At 32.9% G+C, this 26,917-nt stretch overlaps 2 protein-coding genes across 2 annotated transcripts in view; one reads left to right on the top strand and one right to left on the bottom strand.

Moving 5' to 3' along the window:
* The first annotated feature begins 2,812 nt into the window (after positions 1-2,812).
* Positions 2,813-26,917, top strand: part of LOC111634576 (WD repeat-containing protein 26-like) — a 36,931-nt gene continuing 12,826 nt past the window's right edge. Inside the window, 5 exon segments of the mRNA XM_023379378.1 lie at positions 2,813-3,407; positions 10,478-10,534; positions 10,636-10,772; positions 10,939-11,036; positions 16,824-16,980. Coding sequence (XP_023235146.1) covers positions 10,639-10,772; positions 10,939-11,036; positions 16,824-16,980 — 389 coding nt within the window. The 5' untranslated portion in view covers positions 2,813-3,407; positions 10,478-10,534; positions 10,636-10,638.
* LOC111634561 lies at positions 4,308-5,859 on the bottom strand. Its single transcript, XM_023379362.1, has 6 exons — positions 5,680-5,859; positions 5,361-5,537; positions 5,175-5,291; positions 4,931-5,091; positions 4,494-4,842; positions 4,308-4,409 (listed from the first exon to the last, which is right to left on the bottom strand). Exons 1-6 carry the CDS (start codon positions 5,857-5,859, stop codon positions 4,308-4,310), a joined length of 1,086 nt encoding a protein of 361 aa, XP_023235130.1.

Genomic DNA, 26,917 nt, shown 5'->3' with positions numbered 1-26,917 from the left:
AGCTACACGGAAACGCGTCAGAGACCTAGTCACGTGACAGAGTGACGTAGAAATAGGGTCACGTGACACAGTTTGTGTGGATCCGCCGTCCAGTGTGCACCTCCACGACGACGGCAAGCTTAAGTAATGGCGTCTCGAACGGAGCACAATCGGTAAGTAGTCCTATGATTTTTTGTTTATAGCTCTTTATATACGGGTCGGACGGAAAAACGTTATGCGTTTTCCGAACGACTATTAAATATACATTGTTTTTAATATAACATAATTAAAAAAATTCATATTCCCTTAAAAAAAAAACTGAATTACATTTACACTACTTTCATCTGGAGATCACAACAGAAACTATATAGCTTTTACATTCTCAAATAATATATTTTATGTTATAAAAAAATTTAACTTACTGATATATTACAAAATAATAATTAGAATGTATTATCTGTATTTTTTATTCTAATAACTTATTAGTATTTTCATAATAATAAAATTCATTTATTCTTTTAATATATTTAAATTTAATTTATCATTAATATCTCATCAATACATGTATATGAATTCATTTAGTGAAATTATGGTTTTAAATAATGAAAAACATTTAATATATTAAATTATTTTGATGTTTTAGTTATTACGCCATAGGAAAGTCACAGGAAATAGAATTGCGTCACCAGGCGTGACGTGTAGGTCATGTGACCTACACGTCACCACAAAATCACGTGCTTTTGTTTACAATATTCGTCACTATTATATGTTATAACGAAATTCACAAAGTTAAATAAAAATGTGAAAAATAATGGAAAGCTGTCAATAACATACGTATAACAGCTTAAATTAGTACAAAAACTAACAAAATAATTAAAAAAAATCAACAAAAGTGACTTTCATACTTTGCATTTACGCTTAAAAAAAAATTATCATCAGAAATCATGAAAAGTATAATGGAAATATGTAATGAACTAAATAAATTTGTAATATCACAAAAATTAGCACAAAAATTAAAGAAAAGACAGAAAAAGGAACATTTACCTCTAGGTTATAGATGATCTTGAGTATTGTAAGAGGTCGTTCTACGTAAAAAATAAAAAATGACAAATTTATTTAAAAATAAAATCCAAAACAATTTTTTCTATGTAAAATAAACACAGAAGAAAACCATCGCGAAACTGCATAAGTCTAAGTTTTCAGGTAATGTGGAGTCCAGGCTTTATTCTGAAATTAGAAATCTTTACGCTTAGTTTCAAGTGGCCATGTCCACTCAATAAGCTCGTTCAGAAGCCACTGTTTGATGCTTTTTACAATTATGTTCAAAAAATATGGAAGAAAAGACTATTTATAATTTCTAATTTCTAGTTTTACATTTTAGTTTTCACTAAAAGCCGAATACTAATTTTATGTTTATTTTGTATCGTGTATTTTGGTTTATGTATTCTTAGTGTTAAACATCCATAGGAGTGGTGCACTTATTCTAATAAAAAACAAGAGAAAGAAACCACCACACGGACTTTCTCCCATGACAAAAAATGTGTAGAGCATGAATCTGCTAGCGTTATTACTGTACTCTATCACGTCACACGAGACAACAGCGTTCTTAATAGAAACAGCCAAATTGAAACTGAATTCAAAACGCCACCACTTAACGAGATCAAAAAATAAAAATAAGAATATTACGTAAGATGAGATCTATTACCCCCCTACCCCTGAGTAAGAAATAGTAAGAAATCCTTTACCCCCACCCACCCCAAAATACCTTACATAATTTATGGACGGCCTTGAAACTAGACTCGCCTTCTAATTATCCAATATCGAAATAACTAGGTTTTCTCAGAGAAATATAAATTGATATTATCAGATAAAATTGAATTATTTATTCAGAGTAGCAATTTTTTCGTTCCTGTTCCCAATTATTCTTCGATAAAAATTACTGAATAACGATGAATACATTCAATATTCATCAAACGGGTGATTATTTTTAAATAAATAGAACAAATACTATACTAGATAAATTATAAAAAACAACTACTTACGTGGAAAAAAAAAGTTAGTCGATTAAACGAAAATTTGTGCGTTTAATTTCTATAATGTTCTATATTTCAAACAAATTTAAAATTAGAATTTTGGAATATATGACGCTTTTCTTACAAAATACAGTAGAACCTCTATTATCCGGACTAATTGGGGATGAAGGCAGTCCGGATAAGGAAAAATCCGGATAATCGAAATAAATACTTTAATTTGTCTTTTAATGATAATACAACACGTTTTCTTTTCTATGGCATATCGGTAATATTAAAAGTAAATACTGTATTTAAATCGTGATCAAATTTTCAAGAAACAAACGTTCGTATTGAATTTGGACTACTACTGACCAACGCTAACAGACTACCTATTGTTTAAAAGGCCCTCTGGTGCCGCAAGAAGACGGATTTTATAAAATAAAAAGCAGTTGAAACTGCATTTTTATGAATAAAAATTTGACAAACTATTTATCGTTTTATGACAAGTATAATTTTTTCGTCGCGTTTGCGGCTATTAAGTAATGCATAAACCTTCGAGGCGCGAGGCATAGGCGGTGGCCCACGTCGTCCATGCCTTACGCCGCCCTTGGTCATAGAAATGATGTAATTTGAATATAAATTATTTATAAATACGTATGTCAAGTTATACTTTTATTACTACGTAAAATATATTTAAGAGTTTACGACCACTATGCTGGGTGAGACGTTGTTGAAACAAAAAATGTTATGCATTCCATCACGTACATAAACAATGTCGTAATTCGCCAAGTGCAAATTAGCAAATTCGTAAAATTTTTGTTTATTTTGAACAATCCGGATAATCGAAAATCCGGATAATGGAGGTCCGGATAATGGAGGTTCTACTGTATTTATAAAATTCAAATGACATAATTATTATAATACTGTATTTAACCCTTTTAACCTTTCGGAATGCCGAACCATACAGGCGTAGGTTCACTCGGGTAAATTCGAAGGTCATTGGAAGAAATTTACTAATATTATGTAAAAAATTCGTATAAAATCGAATTTTAGTAATAAAAATATAAAAACAAAAAATTCTAATATGGAAGTATGTGTACTTTTATTTGGTATATTATTTATCTGCGTATATTTTTATTATTTTTTAAAAAAATTCGTATTTGTTGGCTTACGTTAATGAACTGTAAATTAATTGCCATTTTATCTAATTTAATTACATTTTATATCTGATTAATGTACTATTTGATAGTATACTATTAATTCTATGTTATATTAAAGTATTAGTTTATTACATTCATCGTAAATTATTTTAATTTTAATTTCTGTAAATTTTCCCAACGGTTTTTTGTTTATCCAACAATCGAATCGACATGCTGCCATTTTGAGTACGTTATTACTTGTACGTCTATTCTACATGTAGGTATGTTCTTTCATATACATTTGGTTTGTTATAATATATAATTAGTTCATTTAATGGTATGATTTACCCTCTGAATGAGGGGGTAGCCACCCCCCCAACGGGTAGCCCTCCCCCGTACGAACAATAAATGTCTAATGAACCACCTTCCTACGTGCGACCCTTCGCGAGATATGGTCCTCCGAAAATTGTTGTACGGGTCACGTGACCGCATGTTAGCCCAATTTACCCTGCGAATGAGCGGATCGGCTACCCCCCGAATTGAAGACCCCCTCCGTGCGAACGAAAAAGTCAAAGGAACCATACCCCTGCGCGCGACCCTTTACGAGATATAGCCCTGTAAAGAATCCCATATGTCATTTCCGGCGATCGGGATCGACGAGTCGCGTCGCTCTTTCTATTAAGCCTATTGACCGCTAAGCCTATCGACCTATTCTAACGTTATTGCAGTCTAATTATCGGAGTTAGGTCCTTTTCGCATGACCCCGCGCTCCTCCTCGACCTCGGGAGGGTCTAGGGCCCCTCATTCGCCGACACACTGGGTTTCGCTCGCCCGGTCGGCTACCGTATTAAGCACCGCTAAGCCTATCGACCTATTCTAATGTTACTACAGTCTAATTATTGCCGAGTTAGGTCCTTTTCGCACGACCCCGCGCTCATCCTTGACCTCGGGGCCTAGGGCCCTCATTCGCCGACACGCTCGGGTTTCGATCGCGGTCGGCTAGTACTACGCGCCGCTTTCGCGGCTTGTCCAAAACACCTGACCTACCTCTCCGGAGGTGACTGTCACTACTTAGGCTAATAGAAAACCGTTTTGAAACCAGATTGTACACTCACCTTCAACAGCGTCTCCTCCTGCATCTCCCGCCACGTCCTTTCGCTATCTGGCGACGCCTAGCCTATTCCCGATGTTGCGTGGGTGAGGACGGGGTGAGGCCGCTGGTCCCCGCCTCGGCTAGGTCCTGGGGGTCGATGACGAAGGTGTTGGCGCCCGATGTTGTCTGAAAAATCACATAATCCAGGTTTCACATCCGCAAATAGGTATCCTTTGGTCACGCGCAATATACACAAGCTGCACTACTCACTGGGCGGTCGTCATCCCCCTGCCGTTCCTCTTCGTCGCCCTCGTGCACGGGAACATCGAAATAGGGCTCGTCCGGCGGCAGATGTTGATCCACGGGCACACCGATCGTCCGGAGTTGGAGACCCTGACGACCGGGGCCCGGGTAGACGGCCACGATGTCCCCGATGAACTGCCGGAATTTTGCCGATGTTGTTGGCAACTGGGACAGGACCCGCGTCCTGTACACGTACGTACAGTTGTAGCTCTGCAGGCTCCTGTCCGTGCGGAGCGACTTGATGGACTTCTTCAGCCAGCGATTTCTGCACTCGATGTTCTGAGTGTGGGCCTCGGGATCATCGGCGTCGACGAATCTGCTCGGAAAATAAAAGAAAAATGTCACTTTTCAATAACGCTTGTTCATTTCTTTCACATAACACATTGCAGTTTTATCTTCCTTACCTCCCGGGGCCCCGCTGGCTGTGATTAACGGTCTTATGTTCAGAGAAGCCCATCGTCGTACAACCGCGATATTGGGCCGCGCTGTCGGAAACAATGATGGAACCGCGGGCGATGTATCTGAGCATGTGGCTCCAGAGAACCCGTCGGCTCTTGTTGTCCACCTGAAAGAATACGAGAAACTATAACAAAACTTCCACAAAAACTAAAAAATAAAAGGAAATAATAATGCTTGGCTACTACTTACATGCCAGTACATCACCTCTTTTGTTTCCCGACAATAGGCACCGAAGATGGTGATTTGGGTGCCTTTAGTTACGCGGCCGCGGTTGTATTTTCGCCTCCGGGTGAAGGTCTCGTCGATCTGAAAATAAAACATACGAATATAGAGACAGACATTTCGGCAAAGTCAGAAACGTGGGTCGATGGTCACCTCGACGGTCATGCCTTCACCCCCGAGCTGGATGTTTTGCTGGTGGGAGACGAAAACCTCCGCAACTTCACGGCAGTAATTGTACCAATCTACCGCTGTTTTGGGGGCCACGCCGCATTCCTCCGCGGCGACGGTGACCGGCTCCTGCTTGACCCACGAATAGACCAGCATCAGCACCTGTAAAATAGAAAACCAACAAAACACATATCATCTCAAGCCATACGATCAAACTACAGAAATGCATAGCGTAACGTGACCCAGAGAAAAAGAAACCGCTGATTCTGCGATCACGTTTCGCGAGCGATTTCAAATGTCATACCTCTTGGGCTGTCAGCTGTGTCCTTTCGAAAAAGGTGTTGTGGGTGCAAGACAGGGAACCAGTGCACATGGCCCTGAAGACGGTGCCGCCAGTCCGCCTCCTCATCTTTTTTTTCTGCTGTACTTTTTCACAGCGGTAGACGAATCCGAACCTGTCAGATGGAGCCGGTTCCTTCTGCATAGTGCCTAAATATTACGACAAAAATATCGAAAAACTAGTAAATTGGAATATTGGCAGTTAACATATTACTGTTACTACTACTATTAACTTGCGTGGTCAAATATCGAAACAGGATAGCGGTTACTTTTATCCATGGTTTCAAAATGGCTGTACTTCCGACGGTTTGTGGTCCAGACGGATAAAAATGTAGCTAATGTAACGAAAACGAAACGAACCTAACCGAAGCGACGCCATTTTTGAACCATTAGTAGCATTAACCTACATAGCTGCAGATAGCACTCGTGTAAACGCGGGAATGGAGAAAAGGCTTACCTCTGCACTTCGGACATGGCGGAAAGAAACCGGTTAGGTCACGAGCCCCACAAGATGGCAAAACGTCTGCGCAGCCTCTTCTGTGGGGAGATAGCGAAGAAAACTGTAAGATGTTATATTATTGAATATTGTGGCGGGATCCATAACGGGAGACGCCGAAATATCGCATGTATAAGGCATGATTGGTATTACATATACTGGATTCGAGGATATGAAGGCGACTAAGGCTTATATAACCGCGGGAAACGGTCACGTGACCCACGGTCGGCACCCATTGGCTTGCAGAGCCTCGGGGGACGGTCCGAGTGTCACGTGACCCGCGTCCCATTGGCCCGCGGAGTGCTGCATCTGTATGGCTGAGGAACGACCACGTGATTTGGCTGTCATGCGCAGTGCTGTCCTTCGGCTCGTTTGTCTCAAATATGAGTTCCGAAATGTTTCTGGTAAGCGGACGTGCTGGACTAGTGGATAAAGGCTTGGACTACAGTCAACATAGACCCGGGTTCGCGGCCCGGCCAAGGTAAGACTAATAAATAATAATGTATAGTTATATTTACAGGCAATAGATGGCGACTACGGATGACTGCAGGCGGGTGATATGGACTGCGGGCTGGCGCGGGACAGACGGCGAAGGCGGAGCGGGGAAGCGCGAGGAGAGAGAGACCTAAGCAAGGTGTTCGCGAGGAGCGCGTTAAAATTTTTTTTCGTGCGGTAGACTGCCTTTTGACCACCATGTCACGTGACCGGATATGACGTAGGCGAAACTTCAGGGGCTTATATCTCGCGAAGGGTCGCGTGTAGGGGTATGGTTCCTTTGTTTTTATTGTTCGTACGGGGGAAGGCTACCCGTTGGGGTGGTGGCTACCCCCTCATTCGGAGGGTAAATCTTACCCATTTAATTAATTGGTAGATATTAATAATTTATAAATTGCAGTATTTTAGCAATATTACAACTTTTTTTTTAAATTTTACTTGTATTAAATTAATTTGTATTTTAATCCTATTTTAATTCATATATATTCATTTTAGAGTATTATTAAGTTTTAGTTTTAGAGTTATATTTATTTGTTTGGATTTTCCTTTGTCCTTTTAAACGGAATATTTAAACGGTGACGTAAGACTAGTTTTGACGTAGCGGAAGTTGTGTTCACGTGACTGGGGTACGGGCTTGTTTCGTTCTTTATAGGCAAGCGCCAAATCCGACAGAGGGTGCTGTTTTGAGCCAAGATGGCTGCCGAAACAGGTAAGGAACCGACCACGTGTTTGTTCAGTCCCTGAGCTGATTTAGTTTCTATCGGTGAGGACTACTGCGAGAACCAAATGGAGAACAAATCGTTGAATTTATGTCAAATTCTAGACTATATCGGCGACAGGAAACGTCTTGTAGAAGGTGAAGCCGTTTTGGATGCTGGACACATCGTATTTTGTGGATTAAACTCTAAGGGTGCGACTATGCAGACGCGAGCGAGAATATCTGGCGAGAAGAGGCGAGACGCGATAACTATCAAACCCTGTCAGATATGTGCGAGAACCATAAATTCGCTCTCGCCAGCGATATTTCTCGCTTTTCGCTTGTGCATGGTTTTCCTTTGCGAGAACTATATCGCTCGCAACCTCTCGCTCGCTACTAAATTCGTGTCTGTTAGTCACACCCTAACAACAACACTGAAGTTCACGTTGTTGCTTTAGTGTTGCAATCTCAGATATTGGCATTTTAATACATCTCAATTACAGGGAGAATGCACGTGCAAAGCGGGGCTGTCTGGTTTTTGTAAACATGGTACATGTGATAGCGTGTTTATTACACTTTAACAGGTGAGAAGTATTTAAATATTTTAAGCAGTATACACCATGTTCCAATATAAAAATGTAGTTTTATTTATCATAGTTAAAATTAGTGCCAATCTGAAGGCTGCCCTGCTGAGTCATTCAGCACTTATACAACATAGGCCAGTCAAAAGTTTGTAGCACACGTTTTGTGTGTGTGTACGTCTCATATATCCAAAACGGCTTCACCTTCTACAAGACAACGTTTCCTGTCGCCGATATAGTCTAGAATTTGACATAAATTCAATGATTTGTTCTCCATTTGGTCTTCGCAGTAGTTGTCACCGATAGAATCTAAATCGTCTCAGGCACTGAACAAACACGTGGTCGGTTCCTTACCTGTTTCGGCAGCCATCTTGGCTCAAAAACAGCGCCATCTGTCGGATTTGGCGCTTGCCAATATTCTTTTTTTAAATGTTTCAAATGATTTATTTTTTAACAAACGAATAAGTTATGATATATTTGTATGTTTTAATAGAGTTTTGTAAACCCCCGATTTTTCATTCAACGTGAGAATGTTGAATGAAAATTCTATTAAAACATACAACATCAAGGGAAGAAACTATCTATATTGAAGCTACCACCAGAATGATACGGTCCCGCATCCTCGAACATCAAGAAGACATTAGAAATAATAGACCAGCTACAGAATTAGCGAAAAAGGTGCTAGAACAAGATTATCTTCCACTTTGGAACCAAGTTAAATTACTTAAGCATTGCAATGATCGTAGGCAAATATTCATATGGGAAAACCTTTACATATCCGCTACTTTGCCGTGTAACGTGCCGACATTGGAAATACCACAGCTATGGATAACTTTATTTAAACAATCCAAGTTATAATCTTGTGTTCTGATTTTATTCCATTATTATGCACGGCACCATCAATCAATATTTATATGTTTTGGGGAGTTCATGTTATTACAGCAGGTTTCTTTAAAAATATTTATTTATTCAATTTTATTAATTTGATCTATATTCCAACCACGCGCATTACGTAATTTGGAAAGTCCGTTAAAAGCTATCAATTCGAAAACAAAGGTATTCGATTTCGCCTGAAGACGACGGTTGTAAACTGTTGAAAGTACTAGCGAGAACATCTGAATTTTAACAAATTGCTGTTAATAATGCCGCAACACGGAAGTGTCACATTTTAATTATCACTGGTTTACATTTGGACTATAATACAGCTAATTAATGATTAAATAATGTAATTTGGTTGAAAGTAGACTGTTAGGCCCCTATATTATGTTAAATTTAATAATTAGAAATAAATTTAGATTAAATTAAATAATTTAGAAGTTTTTGAAAGAAAAGTTTTATCTAAAGCAGAGCTTGAACCCCATACTTTTTCACATACCATGCAGATGCATTACTGGTTATGCTACTCAGACTTCCATTCAATATTACCTCCAGACCATTATTAAGAAACAGTTTATTGACTTTCCTGACTGGAAATGTTTTATGTTGACAACTCTTATATGACTAATTGAATTATTCAGATTGTTTAAATATATTTCTATTTTTCCTTCAATATTTTTCACAAATAATGAAAGTACAATGTAAAATTAATTATACTTTAATTCTTTTTGCTAGGATTTTTTTATCTCCCATCTAAATAAAGAGAGAGTCATACATTTCTTTATCCTCTGATTCTATTTATCTGTATCTGGAGGAACAGAGATAAATAAAAACAGAAGATAAAGGAATGTATGGCCACATTTTCTAAATTCCTTTCCTTCATTTTATTTTACTTTGTCCATCTACTTACATCAGGCTCTCAGAATCTAACTCTTTTTTTTCTTTTTCTTTTCCCCCCCTTCTTTCTTTAAATCTTCTTCAACATCCATTCAAACATTTTTGCAATATTCTCCCCTATCTTATTATTTTTTTTAATTTGTCTGTACTACTTCAATCATTTTTCTTTTTCTTTTTGTATAATTATATGTTTGTATGCATTATTTTTTAGTAGTTTTGTGTTTTTTACTTTTTGTAATGTGGATATTTTTGCTGATCTCTAATAATTCATTTCTATTGGCAATGATTTTTTTTTTATATTTTTTATGTCGTATTTCAGCTACATAGAGTATATTACTATGTAAAATTGTTTTATATAATATTCCTTTTATTTTTGCAACTATGTTTTTACTCAGAAAATTTATTACTCTGTTTCTTCCACACATTTTATTTTTCTCTCTCTCTCTTCTATACTGAGATTATTTATTTGTAATGATATGTACAGTACATACACCTGTAATAAAATGTATTAACTTAACGGAATATGATATTAATTAAAATTACAAAAACTTCATAGTAAAAAAAAAAAATGGTCAAAATAATCAACTTATATGCAATCCATTATTAATCATAGCCACACAAGGATTAAATTATAATGCAAAAAATGTAAATTTTGAATCATTGTCAATTTGAAATTGTAGTTAAATATAAGTAATTTATTTATTAAAATTTTTTTACATAGGCTGAAACTGATTTAAATGATCTCCAACCACTATTAGAATCTTCTAATGCATTAGTGGTATGTCTCTTATAATGTATTTAAAAAAATATATTTTTTGAAAATTAAAATCTCAAAGTTTAATATTAAACTATTAAATACATTAATAATGTATTTAATAGGAAATGAGATTTTTATTATTAGAAGAAAAATATCTTGAACAGTTAGAAGATGGAAGGATTATAGAAGCACTTCAGTGTCTTAGGCATGAACTTACACCATTAAAACATAACACAACTAGAGTCCATGAGCTTAGCAGGTATTATTGAATTGCTATTATTATTATGTTATGTTATGTTGCTTTTTTTAATTATAAGCTTTAATATCTGTAATTGTCCATTAAAAGAAATCTTGAACTAAAAATTAAATATTTTTATTTTTAGAATTATTTATTTTCTTTATAACTAAAAATTAAATTGTTTTAGTTATATGATGTGTGGCACAAGTGATGAATTAAAACTTATTTCACATTAGAAAGGAAAATGCCATTTATCAAGACAGAGACTAATGGAAAAATTACAAGGTATCCTGTTTTCTTCAGAATATTGTTAAATTATTTAATTTTTTCATTTTGTAATCATGTAAAAAAAAGTTACTTTTTATAAACATAAGTTGGACATTATTTATACTTCAATTTAATATGAAAAACATATCAGGTGATTATAATTAAAATATCCCTTTTCAACACTACCTAAAGAGATATTTAGCAGTCCAAATGCAACCAAATCAAGGTATGGTGACATTTTAGGATGTGTAGATGTTTCCATAAAAAAGAAAATAGTATTAAAACTCACCACTATGACACTTTTGGAACTGCAAGCAACAAACATTTTATTTTTACACTTATGCCATACAGAGACCATAGCAGTGTGGAAGATACTGCTTAATGTGATCCACATTCTGAAGGTGTAAAATAGAGATGCTATGAATATTCAGCTACTATTCGGTATTTGGCCTATTCGGCTACTATTTTTAATATTCAGTATTCGGCTGAATACCGAATACCAAATCATGAAAAAAAAATAAAAATGCACATATTACTCAAAAACGTTTTTATTTTAATCACAAATTATTACATTTAATACTTAAAATCTATCAGTGGTAAGTTGTGATGAATGAAAACAATTTTTTCAGCATTTGTTGATAGCAAATGATTGCGCTTTTCCTCATAAACTATACCTGCTTCTGAAAATAGCCTCTCACTATATACACTACTGCTGGGAGATGATAGATAAATCTTAGTGAATTCTGTCAGGCTTGGATACTGTTTTGTGTTTTGCTGACCACCACTTGTAAAGGTCTGCTGTCCGATCTAGGTGAACAGTTTTTATATAAAGTGATACAAACAGTGATATTTTTAGTAATAAGGACTATTAATAACACAATTTGATGTAACAAAGAACAAATAATGCATGTCATGACACGATCTACTCACAAATAAAACAAATGCGTCCGCAGTGTCACTACCGCACCCATAACTTGTCACCCGCAAAATGTACACATATTTTGCTGAACATTCGGCTGCTGAATATTTGGCACTTTGGCTGAGAGCATAGCCGAATATTTGGTATTCAGCAAAATCACTATTAGTGGCATCACTAGTGTAAAACATGAAGGCAATGAACAGTGTTTTCAACAGTTGATGTAATTGATTCTTTGTGATGCTTCTCACAAAGCATGATAAAGTAGAGCGTCGTTTATCCGAATCAATTGGGGACTGAGGTTGTTCGGATAACCAATTATGTACGAAAAAATATATTAATTAACCTATCCAATGTTGAAATTCGTTCAAATTCTGGCAGGTCCTTAAGTATCCTCTCATGGTCGTGCCAGTGCTGCCAGCTAAAACACACATCAACAAAAAAAATATTGGAGTAGCCCAAGATATAGCCAAAGATTGCAGCGCCACAGCACTAGCGAAAATTTAAATTTGCTGACTGGAATTCTTTCAGATAACCGACTTTCGGATAAACGACACTCTACTGTACTTCAAGATTGTCAAATTTGCAACATGTCCTTCATAAAATATATTTTTTAGTGTCACTACAACCTAAAATTACATGGATTAAGATCTAGATAATGACATAGCCAGGCAGTAGGAAACACACAATTGATGACACTGTTGTTGCAGAAACTGTTGTATTAGGACTAGTTTCTTCAAATAAGTTAGTGGATACATGTGGTTATGAATCTACATCAGATTGTAACTGTAGATAAAAGCATAGGAATCTACTGGAAACATGAGGGTTTTCCATGGTCCCAATGCAACAGTTACAGGTGTTCATTGTTTCACTGAAGTAAAAATGTGCTTTGTTTCTCCACAGGATTTTCTTTAGTCTTGATCTATCCATTCCATTCTGACCAGGAAGGTCAATACTAAGATCAGTTGGATTTCTCTACCGGAAGCAAGCAATTGCAGGTTGTAGCTGATTTTGTATGAATAAACAATGCACTATCCTTTTCAGTACTTTCTACACTGTCATAGGACATTTCCAACTGCCATGACACTGGACATACACTATTGAAACCTGCAATGTTAATGACTAACTGTTCAACATCTATGGTAACATCTTTAACAACTTGTGAAGTGATGGGTTTGCACCTTCAACTGGATTGAACTCCCAGACATCCAGTTTCCTTAAATCACGTGATCGTTCTTTAGTGTAAATTCTTATGACAGAAAATTTCCCTAATTGCAACTGTAGCATTGTCTTTGTTTTAATAAAACAGCTTTACAAGAAATATGTTCTGGCAAGGTGGTGCTCATTGTAGCTGATAAGAATAACATTGAACAGTTGTGGTTATTTATATACCCAGAACATGGCTAAAAAATGTGCTTAAGCAAAGGAAACTACTGTTTTGTTGCTTGCAGCATGAAAAGTGTTATAGTAGTAAGTTTAGCTATTAATTTTTTTTATGGAAATGTCTTATGTACATTCTGAAATGTTACCATACCAGATTTGGTTGCATTTTGGACTGTTAAATATTACTTTAGACAGTGTTGAATAGGAGTAATTTAATTATGATTACCCATTATATATAAATTTCAAGTATTTTTTCAATGTTGTATATTTTATAAGAAATGTAATTTTTTAGTATACTATTTTATGTAATATTAGCAAGGTATTTTTAGTTATCTATTTTAATAATTATTTTGAAAACTAATTACTGTAATTTAGTAATTGTATGAAAATAGAATTAAGAGAATTATGAAAAACTCAACCAAACATACCACTAAGTAAAAAAAAAATAATGTTGAATTCAGCAGAATTATCAGAAAGTTGCAGAAATCATCAGTGTATTAGGAAAATTAAACTTGTAATATGAAAGATTAATCTACAAAACCGTAAACATTTATATGTATAGCATTAATAAATATATTTTTAACAGAGTATCATGAAATATGAGAGATTAAATTAATCAGTAAAAATTAAATTATTTGCAGTATCTCAGATAATAATGTGCATAAATTGAAATTATCTGTTAACCTAATAATTGTTATCTTTATGCATTGCTAATTGTTATGAATTTGAAATTTCCAATATAACAATACAAATATTATTATTATAATAATTTCTGTTAATTGTCAAAATATATTTACTCAAACTGGAAGGTTGATGTCACGCCAATCCTTTTTTACAAATTAAGAAAGAGAGAACTTTCACACAAAGGTGTTAAATGCATTTAAAAAATAATGTTTTATTGTTGCTAGCGCTTTCAACATATAATGCATCATCCTCAGGCTGATATTAATTTTGAATAATCCTTTTGAACAAGCTTTTTTAATTTAAAAACTAATGGCATTAACTGTTTAGAACAAAACATATTTAAATAAACAAACGCAAAGAGTATAAAATTAAAGTGTGCGTAGTGACTATGTGTGTGTGCCATAATGCATAAATTAGGAGCAGAGAGCATAGCTAAAAGCAATGTTTCAGTCTTTTATATAAACTGGCCCACATTTCAGGCAACTCAAGTGTGAGAGAGTTGCATGGATTTAGTAATATGGTGAGGAGGGCCTCCCAAATGTATACCAGACTCCTCTGATCATAGTACCTGAGCATCACCACTGGTCCCACAATTATATATACCATATATTTTGGTGTATAAGACAACTGGGCATATAAGACGACCTCCGACTTTTACAGTTAAAATATAGAGTTTGGGATATACTCGCCCTATAAGACGACACCCGACGTATACGATGACCCCCCCCCCGACTTTTGAGAAGATTTTCCTGGGTTAAAAAGTCGTCTTATATGCCGGAATATACAGTATTTACTTTATACCTAAATTATACATTTATTGTGCTATAATCTATATAAATAAATACAATGACAAACTAATTTTAATTTCTCTCAGACTTTTGTCCTTATTTATATTTTTGTTGTTTCAAATACTTTGAATTAAATATATATTGTACATGAATTGCATTTTGTAAATCAGCATCAAAAATATCTGTTATATTTAAAATTAACTTCTTTTTTTAAATTGAACAATATAAAAAAATTGACAAAAGTCTTTACAAATTAGAAGAAAATTTGTCATAAGTTATTTATTTGTATAGTTTAAAAGATTATTTTAGTCACTAGATAAGTTTTTTTTATTTAGTGAAATTTTTTTACATAATACTTGAAAAAAAAATAAAATATATGATTGATTCTTTTTTGCCTCTATGTTTTTACTTTTATTGATTTCTATTTGTATCCTTGTCTACTTTGGACTTTGTTTATTAATAAATAGGACTTATTACACTGGTGTAGTTTCTGTTCAGCAAATAGATGAGATCTAAGTCAAAGTCAAAACAAAATATCTTTATTTTAACCTGATGAAAATAAAGCAAATACTTTTATAATAAATAAGAAATTTTTGTATTTATTTCTGAGTAAAAAAATTACATTTGTTTTACTTTATTATAGTAGAAATTTGCTAACCTGGGACCTATCAAACCAGAGTGGTGCCAGGTTACTGGACGTTTTTGAATATTTACAAAATTTGATAAGTTATGTGCAATCTGAATGTTGCGGACATTGCTGTACATTTTACCAAGACATGCTGTAATGTTCTTCTGATTTTATTTAAACATGCAATAAGTCTGAAGGTGATACAGTGTATGACTATGCTTGTGTTAAGTTTTTTTAAAAACCTGCAAAAAGTTAACCTGTTATTGCAAAAATCAATATTCACAATGAATCATATGGATATATTAATTATTTTCCAGACATGTACTGCATACATATGATTCACAAATTCTACACATACTCTGAGTGTGAGAATCTTGTTTTTAGGTGTTTTTTTTTGCATTGGCATTTGGGAAAGAAAACACGTCAGTCACACATGTTACTTGATATAAAACAGTGCTAGTTCTAACAAAGCAATATTGTTCAGCACAATACAGTGTAGATTATGTATAGTTTACTAAATTACATTGCACAGGAGTTTAACATTCTCCTAATTATTCTTGAGATGAAATTGATGAAACTGCTTCATCCAACACACTCTGAAAAGTAACTGAATTATCATCTACTTTTCAGCAGGAGTCAGATTAGTTCAGAGAGACATTCTAGATTACTAGATGCTGGGCTAACAAATTTTATTTTAAAAAAATAATATATTTGGTTTATACTGTTTAGATATTATTTTTTTTATTTCACGTGCTTTTGATGACATGATCTTGTCATATGAAATTATTTTAATGATTAAACTATAAATTATGTGATAATTTGAATGGCAAATTTTCCATCCTTGATAAATAAATATGCAATTTTCTATTTTAGTAATCTTAGAATAAAAACTTTTTCAGTTTAAAAACTTACAGTAATGCATTTAAAATTTTTATGATTTTATATTATAAAAAAATGTTACAATGGAAAACCTTTTCACAAAATTATAGTTTAATTTGTCAAAACTTTAGCAATATCACAAAAAATATTTAATTTCTCATTTACTGTTATACACAAAATCAGTGTTTTAAATAAAAAGAACAATAATTATTTTTAAGAATTATTTTTATGTATTATAAGATTATTGCAGTGATTACAATATCTATATAATTTTTGTAGTTTTTCTGATATAATGATCTTATTTTTTCGAAGTATTTTGTTTTGAAATTTTATATTTATTATTTGTGAAAGTTTTTTGCTTCGAATAATTATTTTAGAATAATATATACAGTAAAAATAACACATTATTTACATATAAAGTATAGATTTAGTAACTTTGATTAGTATTTTTTATGGATTTTCAAAAATAATTATGAGTATTACAAACTCTTCATGTCTGATTAATTAAATTATTTAATTTTTTAAAGCATTTTTGCCTCCAACAGTAATGCTACCTTCTAGAAGATTAAGAACATTACTTGGTCAAGCTGTTGAATTACAGCGAGATCGTTGTCCATATCACAACATGAAGCCAGATGATAGTCTTGAAAATGTATCTTTATTAATAGATCATAAATGCACAAAGTAAGTTACATGAATAAATTATTTTTTTATTCTGTAATGAAAAATATAAATACATAATGTAATAATTTAAAATTTTCAAACGAAAAAAAATTAGGTGAATTTCAAAATTGGATCATTTCTGTGTATATGTATATACACTTTTTTGTATTCAGCCATTTCATTGCAGGACAAAGCAGGACATTGCTATTTTTTATTTTTTCTTAACCTTGGTTTTCTGTGTCATTATTTTCTTATAATTTTGCTATTTTATTTTTTTATCTTGTCTTTGGTCATTACTTTTTCTTGCTTCTGCTATTTAATTCTTTCAGAGTAATGATTTATTCTTCTCCTTAAATCATTTATAAAGGGAGTTTAAAAACAGAATGTAACTAGTTGATTGATTAAATAATATACAGTGGTGCCTCGTATAACGTACGCCTCGAATAACGGACGCTGCGAATAACAGACTCTCTGTTTGGCCGTTACGTGACTCGAGCAACGGACTGGCTGCAGACAATGGACTTTCTGTTCGGCAGTTACGTGAGGCAACCAATGGACTTTCTACGAACAAGTGCGAATGATGTTTCCACTTTTTTGCCATTGCCAATGACAATCTGCTATTTTTATAATATATTAGTATTATTAGAATATATTATCAGTATATCTGAAGTACAGAGCGTTGGATTAGGCTTGCTTCCTTGTTTATTAGGTACATCAACACAGTGCAGGGTATTTACATTTATTCAAGTGTTGTGCAAATCATTTTTTCTAAAACAACAGAAAAGTGATTTCAATTGAAACAATGCAAGAAATCATCAGAAGGAATGAAAGTTGACAAAAACTTCCTTGTCGAATGGGGAGAGGTTCAGGAGTTTACCAACACTCATTATCCAAACAGAACTGAGGCCAATAGGATCAATGATCTCTACAATGACATCCTTGCCCGTCATTTCCGACAGGTGTTGAAGAAGAGAGAGAAACAGACCACCTTGGACATGTTTTTCAAAAAGCCAGCAGGGAAAAAACAAAGGATGAAACAAGAGGAGTTGACCCTGCAAGCTCTGGTAGCCTCTCCTGAATCTGAATCCGATTAAAAAACAATAAAAAAAGAGACCCGCTGCAATATGTAAAAAGTCTGTATCTGTATGAATGTGTGAAGAAAGTGTTCCTCCACCTCCTCCTCACAACATCTGACTACCCGGCATAATTGGTGACTGCTCCATTTTCATTTTTTTATGGTAGAGTACGGTTATTTTACGCTGCGGAACAAATTATATGTTTTAACATGTATTTCTATGGGAAAATGCGTTTCGTATAACGGACAATTCATTTAACGAACGTGCACCTGGAACGGATTAAGTATGTTATACGAGGCACCACTGTAAATGAATTTTAATTTATAATGTTTTATGTGAATTTAGAATATTTATAATCATGATAAGATTTTGTAATGTTTTCCAGTAATTTTTGTAAATATGAATTTAAAATTTACATTTCTTTTTTTAAAAAGAAAAAAAATTAAAATCAATTCAATAAAATATATGGATTAATTATGAAAGCATATCATATTTATTATGAGAATGATATTAAAATGATTTAGTATTTTTTACAACTTTAATTGTTTGTAATGACAAATATGATTCAAACTAGATAGTTCCCCATCATACATGATGGAGGAATTATGTAGTTCCTCCATCGTGTATGGTCTGGGCTTTTGTCTCAGTCAGGTTGGTCAGAGCCTCTTGTTAATATGTTAACATAACATAGGGAAAGAATTAAATGTATTTATCCCATCCCCTTTTCCTAGTTAATATATTATATTCCAAACGAATACTATTCATTTGTCAGACTAACCTGACTTTGGACAAGGTGGACCATGATGATATAGACACTTTCACCATTTGAGTCCCAGATACAGAACTGTACTAAAAATTCTATAGCCCTGAAAATGTTTCCTTATGTCTTTTCTGAGTAATAGAGACGTTAATATTTGTTTGGTTTCTTGAATCAGATAAGGCAAATTCTTAATAAAAAATGGCAATGTCAAATTATATGAAGTAGTGACTTTAATATTATAATAATAAAATTAATAACGTTAATATCAATCAATCAATATCAATAATCTTTATTTGTCGTAAAAGGCTTTCGCCTGTTACAAGGGCGTTTTGTTTTATATAAACGCGTATTAATTTAACATCACTTATAATCTTGTCTTATCAACATTATTTAATTACATTAATATTTTGTAAATTGTTTAACATAGTTATATAACATATAAATAGTGTTAGTATTAGCTCTGTCAAAAATCTTATACATTTTCATCTCACTATTACAATTAGCCAGCGGTTCCATCTGGAGCCGTTGTAGTTTATCCTTTTCACTACAGCATTCGCATATTATATGAACTCTAGATAAAATTTTGGTACAATTCGGACATTTAGATTGAGTGTAGTCTATATATTTATCATTTATTATTATTCCATTTTTATTTAGCCTAATTTGTATAAAAAACTTTTTGATATTAAAGGCTAGATTTGTCAATATATAGTTATTATTAACTGGGTAATTTAAAATTGTTGCATACCAGCTTGTTTTTTCCCGTTTTCGTATGTCTTCAGTGTCTTGAACGATGGAGAGCTCCATAGCTCTGTATATTATTTCTTTACTATACTGCTCCATATCATGTGTACGATCCAGAAACAATTTAATAGAGAATCCATATTTATTTACTATCTTTGATAACTGTATTATCCAACTTCGTCTTAAATCCGCTTCGCTTGATTTGCGATATAGTAAAAACAGCAATTTTGTTGTTATGTCTTCTGCCTTTATAATTTTTTGTAGAAACATTAAATATCTTTTTATTAATATAGTATTTAGTCTGAATCTATTTGTTTCTATTCTTAAGACACTGCCCGGGATATTAAATTCTAATTGGAATATCTTGCGTATAAATATATTCTGTATTTTTTCAAAGTCATTAAATTTGTCCATACTCCAAATTGGGGCAGCATAGCTCATTGAATTCATCACAAGCGAATTAAAAAGTTGAAAGTGTGTTCTTAAGTTCTTTAGTTTTGCCTTACAGAATAGACCAATTAGGTTATTTATTACAATTTTTGCTTTATTTAGTGAATTTTTATAATGTTTCTCAAATGAAAGGTTTGGTGTAAATGTTATTCCTAAAAATTTTATTTCCTTAACTATCTTCACTTCTTCTTTATTAATAAAAAACGACATGTGCTTTTTGGATATATTACTACCATTTCTGAATATCATTATTGATGATTTTTTTGGATTTATTTTAACTCTTAACTTTTCTAAGTACTCACAAATCTGTTGGATCTTTCTACGGAGCGCAGCTGCCGTAGGAGCTACCAGCACAATGTCATCGGCATATGATATAGTATGAATTGTCTGATTTTCAATTTGAATACCATCTTCGTCTCTTTGAAAACAAGTATTTAGGTCATATAGATAAAAATTGAAAAGATATGGGGACATCGGATCTCCTTGTAATAGTCCTCTGTAAGTAATAAACGGTGTCCAGATCTTTGTATCTTGTTTAATGATTGTCTTATATTTTCCAAACAGCAATCCTATCATTTTTATCAAAAGTTCATTTGCTCCACATCTCTTCATTTTACTTTGTAGGTCTGTAATGCTAATCATATCATATGCTTTTTCAAGGTCCAAAAAAAGAGCGAACACTTTATGTCTTTTCTTAAGCAACTGTATTTGAATTAGTGATAACAACACAAAGAGAGCTGTCTGAGTACCACCTCCTTCCACAAACGCAAATTGCGTATCATTTCTATAATTGTTAGCAGCTGTCCAATGATTAAGTTTACTAGCTAATACTGCAGTGAATATTTTCCGTAGACAAGACAGAAGAGCTATTGGTCTGTAATTGGTTGGTTCCTGTTTGTTCCCTTGTTTAAATATCATGGTAAAAATGACTTCATTCCATTTGTCCGGTATTATACTATAACTGTAGAATTGATTGAATTGTCTGGTTAAATATCGAATGATTTCTAGTGGCAGCATTTTAATGAGTGAATTAGGTATTGTATCTGCTCCTGGTGTTGATTTATCTTTAAGTTTCTTAATACAATCCTGAAGTTCTTCCGTCTTAATTATCTCTTCTCGATGAATTTCTGGTCTTATCTTAGTTTCCATATATTTTTGACAAAAATTTTTTCGGTAGTTTTCTGAGAATTTATTGTAGTATTTCAGCCAATCATTATATCCTACTCTAGCCTGTATGTCAAGACCTGACTTTCTTTTACGAAAATTGTTAATTATTCTCCAGAAAACTCTCGAGTCTTTCGCTTCTGATAATTTCTTACTGATATTTGAAAAATATAATTTCTTTTTGGCTTTTATTAAATTATTATACATTTTCTTATATTTTAGGTAATTCATTAGTGCTTTGCTGGTATTTGTTCGTCTGAAGACTTGTAAACTCTTTTGTTTTTTAATTTTGTAACTATAACATGTATTGTTGTACCATTCGCATTTGAATATTTTTTCATTCTGTCGTATACAATTCTTGTACTTGTATTCCTCTAATTTAGTTGTCATATTCAAATAATTTTCTATTGGATCATTTTCTTTTTCCAAATTTAACATCTCCCCGATCATTTTATCGAACTCTTTTACCAATTTTCGTTTATTATAGGATGGTCTTAGTTCTAGATTAATAAGATGACTCTGTTCACAATTATGTAATTTATTTCCTGTTTTTTGATATTTTATTAATTCCAACTGAATAGGAAAATGATCTGCCCGGTCATCCTCCAAAACATTCATAGAGTTACAGCACTTTAACATTTCTTCTGAACAAATAATATAGTCCACTATTGATTTCCCGTTTGGGGAAACAAAGGTAATTTCTGCAGGGGTATCTCCTATCATCCTACCGTTCAGAATTATTAATTGGTTATTATGAACAAAATCTAGAAGTATTTTGCCTTCTGTGTTTAAAACTTTGTCTTTGGATATTCTCTTATTGGCTATATTTTCAAACGTCTGAAAAAATACAGTATCAGTGGCTTCGCCAATACGTGCGTTTAGATCACCTCCTATTATCCATAATTGTGTTAGGCTAGACCATCTATCCAGAACTTTTTGCACTTCATTTAAAATTGATTTTTTCTCAATAGACGGTGGCATATATATTGCTACCATTCCCAAATACGTGCAAGACCATCTTCTTTTAATTTTATTCTCTAATTTTATTATAACAGCAATAATATATTGCGATGTATATTGGAGAAATATTTCACCTAATCTCTTCTTAATAAGTAATAGAATTCCACATGACGGCCGACCAAATCTATTTTTGCGTTGAGCATTGCTAATTATTACACTATTATCTTGTTCTAGATATTTTATTTCTATATCACTAAATTTTAGAATCCAGGTTTCTAAAAATCCAATTATTTCATTTGAGTCCAGGAATTTTCTCATCGAGGTTTTGAATAATTTTCCTCTTAATCCTTGAATATTCCAAAAACTTATCGTTACATTATTTTTTTCTCTTTTTGAAATTTCTACTTTTTCCTCATTCAAATCATTATCTTTGACTATTAAATTATCATCACTCATTTTTCTATTATTTTTCTTCATATTTTCAATCATTCTCATTTTTTCCTGCATTGTTTTTAAATTTTGATTTATTTTTTCTAATCTTACATTATATTTATCTCTAAAAAATGATTTAGCTGAATTATTTCTTTCGTATTCAAATCGTATGTGTACATTGTATTATCTTTTAAGAAATAATCATCTCTTATTTTTATCTTTTTGTCATTTGATTTCTCCAGTTTAATATGTTTTAATAGTAACTTTTTCCTAATTCTAGATCTCGGACATAAGTCAGTTGATATTATTATTTTTTTCTTTTCATCCATCAATTTCGATCTTGTGGTCCAGAATTTACCAAGAATTAAGTTTCTATCTTTCACCGATTCGGTCATAACCTTAAATACTTGATTATTTTTTCTATTTCCTAATTGAATAAGACCCTCAATTTCTACATAATTAAGTTCTAAGTTTTCTTTTATAAATTTTTTCAACTCTTCTACATATTCCGAGGTTTTGAATGGAAAATTAAATATTATTAGATTCTTCTTAGTCGTTTCGTTTAACATTTTATCAATTTCAAAATCCACCATACCTTTTAGCTTGCTATGCGAATCCGTTCTTTCTTCTAATATTTGTAGTCTTTTGCACATATCTTTCATCTCTTCTTTTATCTTTAAATTTTCTTCATTCATACGGTTGATTTCAGCTCTCATGGAACGGACTTCGAAGTTGAGACGATCAAATTTGTCTTGGATCAATTCATAGATCGATTTTAGTGAGTATTCAGGTTCCGTAGTACTTGTTAATAAATCTTCTTCCGGTTCGAAAAAGTCTGTTATTGTAGCATACCTCGAGATATCAGTAGTATTCTTGGAATGTTCTTCAATTAAGTATTCCTCTCCTACCATTTCGTTTGTCTGAGTATTTTCTTCTATTTCTCTTGTATGCTCTCTACGTGGTCTCCCTCGTCCCCTTTTTTGCATAACTGCTTGACTTGGTATTGGAGGAGATCGAGGAAAAGGTCCGGGATTTAACTCAATGCCGGCAATCATTAGTAAAATAAAAATTACTATTCGGGTTAATGAAACATTTAAACTACTTATTTCAGTTCTACACTTAATATTCTGTTGTAAAAATTCCATGTCTAACGTCGACACAACAGCTCAGCAAAAAAAGTCACCAACACCTCCGCAGGCTAGACACGCCCCCCCTAATAACGTTAATAAACAATATAAGAATATTACTATTAATAATAATAATAACAACATAACAATAAGACATAATCATAAATAATAAATATTACAAAGCATTATGAAGTAACACCAATTGTTGAGAAAGAAAGACAGCAAATGAAGCAACAAACAGACATTGATTTTTATATTAATAATGCTTCAAGAATACTAATATTTTGAATTATTAAGCAATATATTTTTCTCTGATGTATGGTTTTGTGTGTATAATATAAAACATTTATTCTTTTAGTTCTTTTTTATACTAGTAAGATTCGATGTTAGACTGGAATGGCTAACATTGTTTAAATTATAATTTACAATTAACAATGATGTGAATTAACAGAATAGAAATTTCAATTTGAGAAATTGTTTATATGATTCTGAAGAAAGTTTAACTGTAATAGCATATTAAAATTTCAAACTGTTAGTATAAATTAACTGGAAGAAAAAAAAACACACAAACACACACACATGCATACACACACAAAATATAAATACATTAAACTCTTGATAGCTCAAAGTAGAAGGGACAAAGTAAAATATTTTTAATTATGGAAACTGCCATTATGTTAATGAGATTGTAAATATCACAATACATCATATTTCATTATTTTTTAGATATATGTTTGTACAAAATAACAAAACATTGACACTATTATTGGAAAAAGTCTATTATGTGAGTTTATCATCAATGATTCATTGCTTCTTTCCCAACAAAATTTTTGATGTGTATGACTGACTGCCTTGAAAGCATCTTGTTTTATGAATGATGTAGTTTTTAGAAAGCTGTTCAAAAACTTCAAAGCTTTTCTGGCTTCTCTATGTTTAGACGGAGCAGGATATTTGTCTTTGACAGGATTTATTTCTTTCTTGTTTTAATCACTTGTTTTTTTGCATTTGGTTCTTTACTTTGGCAGTGCTGTCTTCAGCTAAGTGTCTGCAGACAGCTAGGTCATTGTCAATGTTGACAAAATCCTTTTCATCACTCATTGTTGTAATGAGACTTGGCCCAGCCTTTTCAATACAGTCAATTGATTTTGATGGAAATTTTGATTTATTCAAAATGTGAACAAACTGTTGACAGACCTGTTTTTATAAAGCAATGTGTAATTGTATTTTGTGGAACGTCATTCCGAGCTTTGTTAATTATTAGCTTTTTTACATCTAGAAGGTTTTAGTTATGTATTCTGAAACCGTGTCTTCTTCTTTTTTGTGTTTTTATTGTGACAACTAGGTGCATAGTCTATCTATGCACCTAGTCGTGACGATAAAAACACATCTAGAAGGTTTACTCCAAATTTGTGTGATCAAGAATATAGAACACTAGCAGACCCCGTCACGCATTGCTGTGGCTCAAAATGTATCTATTATAAATGTATAACACTTCCCCCGTGGGGGGAAATTTTCAAAAAATCCCTTCTTAGTGTACATTCTCTTGACATACCCTATTAAAACACAATCAAAAATGCAAAAAACCGCATCTGAAATAGCATAACAGAAGCCAAGTTCTTCACAGTAAGCCATAATATTGTCTCTCTCCCCTGCGGGTGGAATATCGAAAAATCCCTTTTTAGTGTATATTCTGTTGACGTACCCTATTAAAACGCAAACAAAAATGCAAAAACCGCATCTAAAATAGTATAAATAGAAGCAGAGTTTTTTACAGTAAGCCTTAATCCTGTCCATCTCCCCCAGTGGGGGGAATTTCGACCGTATATTATATAAAAACATGTGCATATTCGAATGCAGCATTGTGTCAAAATTTCAAAGGAATTGGTAGGAACAAACGAACATTACATTTTTATTTATATAGACAGATAGATGATGATCTGCTTTAGTTCATCTTCACAGAAAAGCAAACTTAGGTCATCGTACTCGTAGCGCCATCTGTTGGACATAAAAGTCTTAACCCTAGATGATATCTTTTAATTTATAGGAATGTTTAACGGAATAATATACAGCCTATGTCCACCCTGAAGTTCCATTCTAAGTATTGGTGAAAGAATTTTTGAAATCGGATGAGTAGTTTCGGAGATTACCCCTACATCCAAACTTACAAACATTACTTCTTTATAATATTAGTATAGATTATAATTTGAAATGCTCAGTTTTTTTGTTCAATAATCTGAGACAGGCTGCTAAAGGAAGCCAAAAATGTTTGGGTTGAAATAAAAATTTGCAGGAAAAAATGAAGAAGGTGGTCTCTTATTTCTTATTAGAAAAGTTCCAGATTTTGTAGTAATCTACAATAAGCTTTCTGTATTGAAATTTAAAGTTTTAAATGATTCTCTGATCTAAAGGTTGTTATCTAAAAGTTATAATTGATGGTAAAAGTTGAAAAGTTATAGTTTCCAGAGTGAAAATCATTAAGTGGGCACTGCAGTTGTTGAAAAAAAGAGTAATTTTTCTATTTTTGGCAATCATTTAAGTGAACTTTTTTAGCCAGTTAGAAAAAATGCTGGCATTGTTCATGCTTGACATGCTGCATATTGTATAGGTAATGTCTTTGTATTGTAGAAACATTTAGGCTTTAAAGATTTTCCAATTAATAACAATAGCAACTTTTTATTCCCTCTCAAACGAAGAGTCATATGTTCTTTGGATTTTTAAACTCCATGACCTGAATCACCTTTGAATACCATTATTTTGTCTGGCATTTAAAAAAATTCATCTGCATTGAAAATATCATTTGGGCTATAGTTCTGTACAATTTCTGGTACACTTTTCAACAATTACATTCAGTTCCTTTTACACTTCTATACTTTCACCACGGATTTTATTGAAAACTGTTTTATTCCTCTTAAATATATCGTCACCTGTTGCTTGCTTTGAATCCAGTCTAACCCAACTGTTCAAATTGTTCAGATTTTTATCTAAGAAGTTTTCTATTAATGGGAATATTCTTATCTCTACATTTTATAAACCTCTTCATCATGCACTTTTCAGCATCTGGATACTTATACTTACATTTTATTTTCTATTTTGTTCTGTTGTTTGCTGAAGATTTCCAAAATCCTCTTTGTTTTTCAACTAAGTAGAAAAAGTGTTCATGGAACAGCAAATGTTTTTGCAATTTCTGATTTTTTTATTTTTGCTTTTCATCGTGATCTTTACAATGGATATTTTTTCCTGCTATC

The sequence above is a fragment of the Centruroides sculpturatus genome, unplaced genomic scaffold (assembly GCF_000671375.1).
Source record: "Centruroides sculpturatus isolate CEXI.00-Female unplaced genomic scaffold, Cexi_2.0 scaffold706, whole genome shotgun sequence".
Classification (NCBI taxonomy): domain Eukaryota; kingdom Metazoa; phylum Arthropoda; class Arachnida; order Scorpiones; family Buthidae; genus Centruroides; species Centruroides sculpturatus.
The sequence above is the reverse complement of the archived record's forward strand: the minus strand, read 5'-3'. Positions and strand labels throughout refer to the sequence as shown.

Coding starts and splice junctions, on each gene's coding strand:
- LOC111634561 (XM_023379362.1), bottom strand. CDS start 5,859: ATGCAGAAGGAACCGGCTCCATCTGACAGGTTCGGATTCGTCTACCGC. Junction 5,538..5,679: donor CACAGCTGACAGCCCAAGAG/GTATGACATTTG, acceptor TCTATTTTACAG/GTGCTGATGCTGGTCTATTC. Junction 5,292..5,360: donor GTGAAGGCATGACCGTCGAG/GTGACCATCGAC, acceptor TTTTATTTTCAG/ATCGACGAGACCTTCACCCG.